An 11774-nucleotide genomic window follows, 5' to 3' on the forward strand; every position below is an offset into this window, starting at 1 on the left:
TTGTGTAAAGTCATCTCTACTACATTATGAAAAATTCCACTATATCTGAAGGACATAACTAGGAGAAAATGGTAAGATTTGTATGTTTCCTTTTTACAATACTTTGTCAGTGACACTCCGAATCAGAAAATACACTGCAATAAATATGCAATATCTGTTTCCACTGAAATAGCTAAAATATGTTTATCTTATCAGCAAAACTGCATACTTTTAATTTGAAATAATAGAAATTCGATTTGGCCAGTGTAAAAGAATGAGATCATCTAAAATATCTGAGAACTATTTGAAACCATTTTGTTTTTATGGATATTTTCATGTATTTATACTAAAACATAGCAGGGATACTATTTCCCTACTGTCTCTGTGTTAAACATTGTGTCACGTGCATGGGAATTCGCATCTAAATGATATGCAGATGAGGTTATGCATAGTAAAACTAGGCGTTGTAAGCTTCATATATGGAGATTTCGGGGTGGAGATGAGGTGGAAATGCATGTACGCACACTCATCCCTTACTGGGATTTATAAAGAGATTTTTGCCCAGGTTCTGGTGTGCGCATGGTTTTATAAATCTGAAAACGTTTGGCCGTACGCAAAATCTAGCTTTTATGCCTACGTAAAATTTTAGAATGAAATCTACAGAGAGTTTTATAAATGAGACCCCTGGTGCCACACTCTAATCAGCTAATTACCTCAAAACACCTGCAAAGGCTTTTAAATGGTCTCTCAGTCTAGTTCTTTAGGATACACAATCATGGGGAAGACTGCGGACTTGACAGATGTCCAAAAGACGACCACTGACACCTTGCACAAGGAGGGCAAGACACAAAAGGTATTTGCAAAAGAGGCTGGCTGTTCACAGAGCTCTGTGTCCAAGCACATTAATAGAGAGGTGAAGGGAAGGAAAAGATGTGGTAGAAAAAAAGTGTACAAGCAATAGGGATAACCACATCCTGGAGAGGATTGTGAAACAAAACCCATTCAAAAATTTGGGGTAGATTCACAAAGAGTGGACTGCAGCTGGAGTCAGTGCTTCAAGAACCACTATACACAGATGTATGCGAGACATGGGTTTCAGCTGTCGCATTCCTTGTGTCAAGCCACTCTTGAACAACAGACAGCATCAGAAGTGTCTCGCCTGGGCTAAAGACAAAAAGGATTGGACTGCTGCTGAGTGATCCAAAGTTATGATCTCTGATGAAAGTAAATTTTGCATTTCCTTCGGAAGTCAGGGTGGCAGAGTCTGGAGGAAGAGAGGAGAGGCACACAATCCACGTTGCTTGAGGTTCAGTGTAAAGTGTCCACAGTCAGTGATGGTTTGCGGTGCCATGTCATCTGTTGGTGTTGGTCCACTGTGTTTTCTGAGGTCCAAGATCAACGCAGCCGTATACCAGGACGTTTTAGAGCACTTCATGCTTCCTGCTGCTGACCAACTTTATGGAGATGCAGATTTCATTTTCCAATAGGACTTGGCTCCTGCACACAGTGCCAAAGCTTCTAGTACCTGGTTTAAGGACCATGGTATCCCTGTTCTTAATTGGCCAGCAAACTCGCCTGACCTTAACCCCATAGAAAATCTATGGGGTATTGAGAAGAGGAAGATGTGATATGCCAGACTCAACAATGCAGAAGAGCTGAAGGCCACTATCAAAGCAACCTGGGCTCTCTGAGTAGTGCCACAGACTGTTTGACTCCATGCCACACCACATTGCTGCAGTAATTCAGGCAAAAGGAGCCCCAACTAAGTATTGAGTGCAGTACATGCTCATACTTTTCATGTTCATATACTTTTCAGTTGGCCATGATTTCTAAAAATCCTTTCTTTGTATTTGTCAAGTAATATTCTAATAACTTTCTGAGCTACTGAATTTGGGATTTTCCTTAATTATCAAAATTAAAAGAAATAAACATTTGAAATATATCAGTCTGTGTGTAATGAATGAATATAATATACAAGTTTCACTTTCTGAATGGAATTAGTGAAATCAACTTTTTGATGACATTCTAATTATATGACCAGCACCTGTATTTGTGTGTGTCTGTGTTTATGTGTGTATGTGTATATATATCTGTTACTGTACCTGTCAGACTCTGCTGGTTCATTAGCTGAATCAGAGGCAGTATTTTTGTCAGTCATTGTGTTTGAGATGTGTTTCTCAGTGAAAGGAGAATCCAGCACTGATTTTAGTTCATCGTCTGCCTCTGTCTCTTCATCAACTGCTTTCCCTTTACATCTTTTCTTCTTTTTTTCTTGTTCTTCTTCATCTAGTCGTTCTCGTTCCGCCAGGTATAGATGTCTCAGATGCTCGGGATATTCCTCCTCTAACTAGATTTTTGATGCTTGCAATTTCTTCCTCTCATTTCGAAGAAGTTTGTTTTATTCATATTTTATTTTCTCCTTCCTTTTGAAAGCAAAGCCCTGACCTGAGAAAGAATGAGAGAGAGATGAGATTCAGACAGAATACATTTCAAATTTAGTCCTTTTTATGCACACTATGCTTCTGAATTTTTTTTTGCTCTATCTCTGGACTCGGTTGCGAGACCATCGACCCTCTGCAAAAAGAACTTTGTGAAAGCTCATTTTCTATTGCTATTTTACATATTAAGGTTAATAAATCTCCTGGGGTTGATGGCCTCAAAGCAGAGTTCCACCAAACGTTTTCTGATCATATCGCTCCCTTTCTTAAAGACGTTTATATGGAAAGTATAGAAACTCAAGGATTAATAACATTGATTCCAAAATCAAGAAAAGATCTATTTCTTTTGGAGAATTGGAGACCTATTTCACTACTAAACAATGATTATAAGATTTTTGCCCTGATCTTTGCAAATAGAATAGAGTAAATTATGGGCCCCCTTATATATGAGGCCCAATCTGGCTTCTTGGCATATCTCAAATAATATAAGGCTAATTTTAGACTTGATGGATTACTCTAATTTATGTATGGATAATGGATTTATTCTTTTCTTAGACTTTTATAAAGCCTTCGACACTTTAGAGCATGCTTTTATTTTTAGGTCATTAAAAACATTTGGGTTTGGAGAGTTCTTCTGTAAAACTATAGAAACAATGTATACGAATACAAACAGTTCTATTAAACTTAAAGGACGTTCATCTTCTAGATTTGATTGAAAACGTGGTTGTCAGACAAGGCTGTCCCATTTCCCCATACCTTTTTCTTTTTTGTGTTCAGCTAATGAATATTTATGTTAGATCAAGCCACTTAAAAGGTATATCTGTAGCTGGTAGAGATATTATCATATCCCAACTAGTAGATGACACTGCACTATTCTTGAAAAATCATTATCAGGTCCCAATTGCTCTTGAAGTAATAGAGGCATTTTCTAAAGCCTCTGTCCTTTGTTAAAACATTACTAAATGTGAATTGTTATCTATAAAAGACTGTGACTTACAACAAATTGCTAATATTCCAGTGAAGGATTCTGTTACATACTTGGGGATTGTTATCACGAAGGATCAGAAATCTAGGTGTAAGATTAATGTTGAATCTATTCTTCAGAAGACTAAGGCAAAACTGAATCATTGGCTTTTAAGGGATTTATCCATAAAAGGTAGAGTTTTGTTGTGTAAAGCAGAGGGACTGTCAATATTAGTTTATGCAGCCACTTCACTTAGTGTCTCTAAGGAAATGTGTAAAGATGTTGATACTGCTTTGTTTAATTTTCTGTGGAGAAATAAAACACATTACATTAGAAAATCTACAATAATGAATACATATAAATCAGCAAGATTGAACTTTCTTGATTTCTGTACTCTAAATAATACTTTTAAAATTAACTGGATCAGACATTTCACTCTAAATCCAAATTCTCTGTGGAATTTTATACCTAATTTTTTTCCCCAAGTTCGGTGGTCTTAGATTTCTCTTGATTTGCAGTTACAAAATTTATACAATTCCTTTAAGAACTTTCATAGATGTTGCTGGCTCACGTCATCTGCAAGTTCTTCTGTTCGGCAGCTTGGACGAAAGTGAAGCGCGCTTCTGCCGCCTAGTGGAGCGGATGGGAAACTGTTCTTTAATTTCAACCAAAAAGGACGACTAAAAGAGACAATAATAATACAAAATAAATAAAAACACAAGTTCCCCCTTTCTCAAATCCCAACCAACGTGAATTCATCAGATTCGGTAAATGAACCAAATTTACCATTCGGTAAATTTGCTCTCATCTGATGCGGTAAGAAAGAGAAAATGCTTTGAACTCAAAAGGCACGTGATCATAGTTCAAACACACGAACAACTTCTTTTGTATGCATTTATCTGTTCAAGTAGATGTTTTTTTTTGTCTGCAGTTATTTAAAATATGTGTCGTGTTTGTTCAAGTTACTGTATATCTGTGGTTGCAGGTTCAAGCAGTATTTATAGCAAAGCTTGAGTACCGTAATTCAGGAATTATTTGTTTAAATGGTTAAAGTGTCAAAATCCATGTTGACGTCTATAATCTAAAATTAATGACTGAGTTAACGACTAAACTCCTAAATTGTGTCTAATATTGGCTTTTACTGATTAATACAAAGGCACATGCATGAGATCAGATCAGTGTATCAGCTCACATGCATTAATATATGAGAGGTGCAGTTCCTGTATATCTTTTGTAGAAGCGCTTTGTCACTTTCCTGTTAATTTAATTGTGAATGTATTTTAACTCTATAAAGTGACACCGTGATATGGGGAATGCACCGAAACATATTTACCATTTCCATAAATGCAAAATATTTCACAGGCACACTTATATTTAATAGCCGAGTCATCGGAACACTTGTGTTTGCGTGTTGTTAGTGGTAGATCATTTCCTGAAACTCATTCTGCGCCTTACATTGTTACGCCAGCAGGTGGCGACAAATTACTTACTTCATGAACGAGTCATTGGAGTCGATTCGTTCGAAACACTGCTTCATTCAGTAACAAAACAAGTGAGACATTCAGAGCGGCCGACGCAAACATTAACAGAACTGTATCATTAGTTTGTTGATGGATCGGACAATAAGTATTAAATAAGCATTCCGTTGCCTTTGTTTGAGGCTGATCTTTTGGCATTTCGAATGATTGATAGAGTTCATTTTGACATTAAACAATATGAAATATTAACTTCTACAAAATCAAAGAACATACCTTTATTGATCAAAGCAAAATTATTGCAGAAATGCATTTTTCGGCCATGTAGACAAGTTATATGAGCTGCAGTTAATAAACCATGTTTTTACTCTTTAAATACAGAATTTACTCTATGGAATCATGCACTTAAAACTGAATCAAATCAACAACGCAACTTAAAATGTTTACAGAAAGGCACTTCATAATGGACTGATTGAAAATTGCTTGATTACTTCTTGAAATGTTGGTTAATTAGTTTTTTTCTTGACTACTTATATCAATGACAAATTTCTGGTTCTTCTTAATCCTGGTCCTGCACCTTTTGTTAATTGGACACACTCTGCAAATTATGATGCATTAAATCAGGTGAGAGAGACAAACTAATATGCAGTACTGGACCAGAATCAATGCAGATCTGATTGAATCAGTCCAATTTGTGAGCATCCATCAATACATTAATACATACAGCGTACAACCAATGTACATGAACCTTGTACTTACTTAGTTTAACAACTTGTTTCTGCCAATGTAAACATTATTTGTTACATGGACACTATTATTGTAAAGTATTATCCATCACAAATATCTTTTGCATTTTGAAAGATGCATAAATTAAGCAAAAATCAAACAAAAACTCTTGACACGCTAAATGACTTCATTCCAATATCAGCTGGCATCCGCTAAATAAAAGCAACACTCTTTTTTTGCATTTAAGGCATAAAACACACAAAAAACATAAGATTTCCAATAAATGACTTAATTGGCAGGTACATCTTGCATGCAGAACTTTCTCAGGAAAACATCTGGTACATTTTGATATAAAGGTTTTTTTGTATTATTATAGATCCTTTTCATTTAGTGTGCATGTGGAATATATGAGAGCATCTTGCAGGTGGTAGCATGGTTATAATTTTGACTTTTTAACTGCTTGGTTTCAGGTGACATCCTTCTAGAAGGTGAAGCGCCTGTCACTGGAATGGCCCACCTTGTCCAGGCTGGGGTTGCAGGCGAACTGAATCATGGGAGGAGGTCCACACATGAGGATGAGTGTGTCATCTGCGGGTGGAGGAAGGTGGTTCTTCACCATCTCCTCATTGATGAAGCCTTGGCTGTACTCCCAACCTAACGCATAAAGGTGATTACTTCAGCTTGTCAGATTCTGCTTGATTATCAATGTCTGGTTTATCTTGATTAAGTCACTTAATCTGAAGTGGTTCATTTGGCTAAACAGCATCTGTAAAACATGATATTCTTACCATCTGGAGCCCTGTCAACAGTGAACCACAGCTTAAAACGATTCGGGTGATTGACCACGATCTCTTCTAACTCAGGACGAAGGAGGATGTCTTTTTCGGTCTGTTGGAGAAGACAAAAAGAGTAGTGGGTGGGAATAATTAGTTTTGTATATGTTCCATAACAAAAACAAACATATTGAACCAAACACATTGGTATTTCTGTGCGCAATTTCACTTTTATAATAAAATATATATTTTTGTTCATAATTAGTATTTTGCTAACCTGGTTTGCAAAAAGTAAGTAACACATGGTCTCATCCTTTGGATCTTTCATGATTGCTTGGATTATCTGGAGCATAGGTGTAATGCCTAAAAAAAAAAAAAAAGATGAGCTCACAGAAAAATCCTTGCAATTGCTCTTGATTATTATTTTTTTTTTTTTCTTTTAATCATGTGCTTACCTGTTCCTCCAGCGATCATGCCAACTTGTTTTGCAGTTTTCATTTCAGGGTTAGATTTCTTATCAGGCTTGATTGCAAATGATCCTGTAGAAAAGGTTACAAGTACAGTAAGTCAACTTGAAAATAATGTTATGAAGTGTTAAAATGGTCACATTATATTTTCATAACTTTATCCTTTCCCTTGCAGCAGTGGTTTCATAGCTTCTTTCTGACTCACAGTGGATTTCAAAATGACAAACCTTTGCCTTTGTAAACCAACAGTCCACTTGGTCCCCTGAAATCAATTGTGTCACCAATACGAAGGCTCTCCAAGTATTGGGACATCTTCCCACCCTCAGGAAACTTAGGATGGACATTTTTGTAGTATATCTGAAATAAACGAGAGGCAACAAAGTGTTTATACTTGAAAAAAAAATGGCATTTTTAAACATAATTATTTTTGTTTAACACTTGTATTTATTGTATGTTATACCTTCACAACCAGATCAACAAAGCCCTTGTCGTCATCACTAGACACAGGGGTGTAAGGCCTCACCACGAGGTTGCCATCAATTCTGGCAGACAAGTAAATGTGCTGTCCTGCATTTGGAACGCATAAACATTAATGTTAGTACATAAACAGTCAAATGCACAGTGATGGTGTACAGGTGCTGGTCATATAATTAGAATATCATCAAAAAGTATATTTCACTAATTCCATTCAAAAAGGGAAACTTGTATATTATATTAATTTATTACACACAGACTTATATATTTTCAAATGTCTATCTCTTTTTATTTTATGATTATAACTGACAACTAAGGAAAATCCCAAATTCAGTATCTCAGAAAATTAGAATATAACTTAAGACCAATACCAAAAAGTTGCTAACTAAAAATTATGAAAATGAAAAGTATGAGCATGTACAGCACTCAATACTTAGTTGGGGCTCCTTTTGCCTGAATTACTGCAGCAATGTAGCGTGGCATGGAGTGGATCAGTCTGTGGCACTGCTCAGGTGTTATTAGAGCCCAGGTTGCTCTGATAGTGCCCTTCAGCTCTTCTGCATTGTTCGGTCTGGCATATCACATCTTTCTCTTCCCAATACCCCATAGATTTTCTATGGGGTTAAGGTCAGGCGAGTTTTCTGGCCAATTAAGAACAGGGATACCATGGTCCTTAAACCAGGTACTGGAAGCTTTGGCACTTTGTGCAGGTGCAAAGTCCTGTTGGAAAATGAAATTTGCATCTCCATAAAGTTGGTCAACAGCAGGGAGCATGAAGTGCTCTAAAATGTCCTGGTACACGGCTGCGTTGACCATGGACCTCAGAAAACACAGTGGACCAACACCAACAGATGACATGGCACCCCAAACCATCACTGACTGTGGACACTTTACACTGAACCTCAAGCAAAGAGGATTGTGTGCCTCTCCTCTGATATCCTCTGATATGGTCCCTGATATCCAAAGGAAATGCAAAATTTACTTTCATCAGAGAACATAACTTTGGACCACTCAGCAGCAGTCCAGTCCTTTTTGTCTTTAGACGCTTCTGGCGCCGTCTGTTGTTCAAGAGTGGCTTGACACAAGGAATGCGACAGCTGAAACCCATGTCTCGCATACATCTGTGTATAGTGGTTCTTGAAGCACTGACTCCAGCTGCAGTCCACTCTTTGTGAATCTCCCCCACAGTTTTGAATGGTTTTTGTTTCACAATTCTGTCCAGGGTGCAGTTATCCCTATTGCTTGTACACTTTTTTTCTACCACATCTTTTCCTTCCCTTCGCCTCTCTGTTAATGTGCTTGGACACAGAGCTCTGTGAACAGCCAGCCTCTTTTGCAATGACCTTTCGTGTCTTGCCCTCCTTGTGCAAGGTGTCAATGGTCATCTTTTGGACATCTGTCAAGTCCGCAGTCTTCCCCATGATTGTGTAGCCTACAGAACTAGACTGAGAGACCATTTAAAGGCCTTTGCATGTGTTTTGAGTTAATTAGCTGATTAGAGTGTGGAACCAGGGGTCTTCAATATTGAACCTTTTCACAATATTCTCATTTTCTGAGATACTGAATTTGGGATTTTCCGTAGTTGTCAGTAATAATCATTAAAATTAAAAGAAATAAACATTTAAAATATATCAGTCTGTGTGTAATGAATGAATATAATATACAAGTGTCACTTTCTGAATGGAATTAGTGAAATAAATCAACTTTTTGATGATATTCTAATTATATGACCAGCACCTGTATATACTGCACTCACCAATAGGAAGTCCAAGAACATGCTCCGGTGATTTTAAAGCAAAGCGAAACCTTCTTGTGTCATGACTAATAATCTTAAAAGAGAGATAGAAATTAGAATTAAATTAGCTTAAAGAAACAGATTTACATGTCTCTCTCTCTCTGTGTGTGTGTGAATATGTATGTGTGTATATATATATATTGCCTGACACAAGTTAAACCATGACATTTTAAATGATCCTCACCTCTTTGTCCACAAGACGTAATGGATACTTCACATCAGGGTCTTCAAGGGTAATGGCAGGTCTTCTTTTTATGCCAAAGAACCTCCGGATAAAATCAAACACGAACTGAAAGCTGCTAGAGATGAGCTACGGAAGGTAAAATAAAACGGTATTTTCTAAACGTGCAGTAATGTACCAAACATGTTCATGTGCAAAATTATAATGGGCGTGTGCTGCAAAACAAACTGTGATGGGTGTTAGACTGTCAACAAACCGTCAAAATAGAGTTGATAAACATCCTTTCAAGCGATGAAATCGCATTTGAAACATGTGTATACATAAGATTAGAGTATGCTATGTTGTCAATGTAACGTACAGCTGCATGCTGCAAAAAAAAAAAACTACTTGGAAAAACGACGTTCTGCAAGCACTTATTTAATATATAGATACTCACGTTAAAGATGAAAGACATTTTCTCCTGTTGTGTTTAGTGAGAAACTATCAAGCAACGAAGACTACAGACTACGAATAACTTTACTAGAAAGTAAGATCCCTATCAAAACGCCAATCGCTTCCTGGAGAGGGAGGGGCTAAGTGCTGGTGGTGACGTAATCGCGTAAAGATTCAAATCCTTTGTGAATCATTTGATTCATATTATATAATGAAGCTCCGTTACGTCAAAACTGTTCGAAACCTTTTGAAATGCGGTGTGTTGCCAAATGCCAACTTGGCGATTTAAACTTGGGATTTTGTTGCTAGGTTTAGCAACTTTTTAGACTACCCTTGCAACTTTTTTTCAAAAAGCACTTAGCAATACATTTAGCTATTTTTAGTTTCAAGTTTTTGGCAACTTTTGTAAAGTGACTAAAATGACATAAAAGCACATATTTTCAACTAAATTACACAAAAAGAGGAAACCACACAGCTAGCCAGCCAAGCAGCACATCAACAAGAGCTGGAGAAAAATGCCTAACGGTACAAACATCAAATATGCATTAAGTTGCTAGTTTTGATTTGATTTGATTTATTTTCACTACAAAAGCATAAAACACAATATTATAACTTTCACAAAAAAAATTTGATGGAGAATTGCCGAAAAACCCTCAAGGGGCTTAATTGGTGGCAATATCCATAAAAAACAATTCTATTTAATAAATTAAAAACATATTATAAAACATATTATCAAACAGTTGAAAGTTAGGTTTAAAACACAAACCCATAAGGAAAATTCAAATAAATTAGTAACAACAATTTTACTCTCTGTTAAAACTGTTCTTTAGAAACCTCAATAAGTGATGTAGGAAGACTGTTCCATACCTTTGACCCTCTATATAATACACTAAACTGTGTTGTGAGTCGTACGAGAGTAGGGAGGCCTGATAAGACAATAACTACGAGTTGGATAGTGATGGAATTCATTATTAAAAATAAAAATATTACAAAGGTGCTGGGGAAATAACTTTTTTATAGAACTATAAACGAATAAAAGAATTTGAAGTTGATTTACTTGATAAACAGTAAGAATACTTGCCTGAGTAAACAGTGATTGGGAAGGGTGTCTACGATTTACACAAAATATTATTCTTAAAGCTCGCTTCTGAAGTCGAAAAATAGATTCCAGTTTAGTTGGGTGGGTACTAGCCCAAGCAACATTGCAGTAATTTATATGTGGGTACAACATTGAATATTACAACATGACTGAAACTTTTTTGTTAATCAGGTGCCGTATTTTACCTAATATACCGACATCTTTGGTTATTTTTGTACTTGTGGCACTAATGTGCGGTTTCCAAGATAAAAGAGTCATCTAGTATAACACAGAGGAAACGAGCGGATCTAACATTGTTAATGGAGATATCATCAATTTGGATTTTCATTGAGGAATTAAATGAATCAGACTTGGTACCGAACAATATATTTTATTTACCTTTATTTTACCAGGAAATAATCCCATTGAGATTCAGAATCTCTTTTTCAAGGGAATCCTGGCCAAGACGGCAGAATAATAGTTCCATTTTAAAAATACATATACAAACATTTAACAGAAAAAGACATTTTGGCAATTTAAACATCATCTCAACATATTCACCAGCAGCACTCAGTAACAGCACATGTGCATTTAGTACTCAAATAGTTCTTTATCCTCATTTTAAATTGTGTCATTGTCGGTAAATAGTCAAATTTTAGCTTATTCTGCAATTTATACCAGGAAAAAGGTGCAAAAACTTTAAAAGCACTTTCACCTAAGACAGTTCGCGTTCGTGGAATATCATACATGATTTGGCCATGATCTAAGATTACACGTCCTGGTAGTGTCTTTTGGAGTCAGAAGAGAACATAAGTAAGGAGGCAATTTACCAAGTATGGCCTTAAAAAGAAAAATATACCAGTGTTCCAGCCTGCGATTGTGCAGAGATGGCCAACCAACACTCTCATACAAGTTGCAATGATGAGTACGAAAATTGGAATTAGTCACAAATCTTAGTGCTGCATGATATACTGAATCTAGCATTTCCAAAG

General features: G+C 36.4%; 1 protein-coding gene across 1 annotated transcript; it reads right to left on the bottom strand.

The window, feature by feature from the left end:
- Window positions 1–5552: 5552 nt before the first annotated feature.
- On the bottom strand, window positions 5553–9856 carry LOC132098840 (NADH-cytochrome b5 reductase 3). Its single transcript, XM_059505060.1, has 9 exons — window positions 9709–9856; window positions 9276–9401; window positions 9053–9125; window positions 7283–7389; window positions 7050–7179; window positions 6811–6894; window positions 6633–6718; window positions 6371–6470; window positions 5553–6236 (listed from the first exon to the last, which is right to left on the bottom strand). The coding sequence occupies exons 1-9, from the start codon at window positions 9724–9726 to the stop codon at window positions 6064–6066; spliced, it is 897 nt and encodes a 298-aa protein (XP_059361043.1). The 5' UTR covers window positions 9727–9856; the 3' UTR covers window positions 5553–6063.
- Between the last annotated feature and the right edge of the window lie 1918 nt (window positions 9857–11774).

This window comes from Carassius carassius, chromosome 22 (genome assembly GCF_963082965.1).
Source record: "Carassius carassius chromosome 22, fCarCar2.1, whole genome shotgun sequence".
Classification (NCBI taxonomy): Eukaryota; Metazoa; Chordata; class Actinopteri; order Cypriniformes; family Cyprinidae; genus Carassius; species Carassius carassius.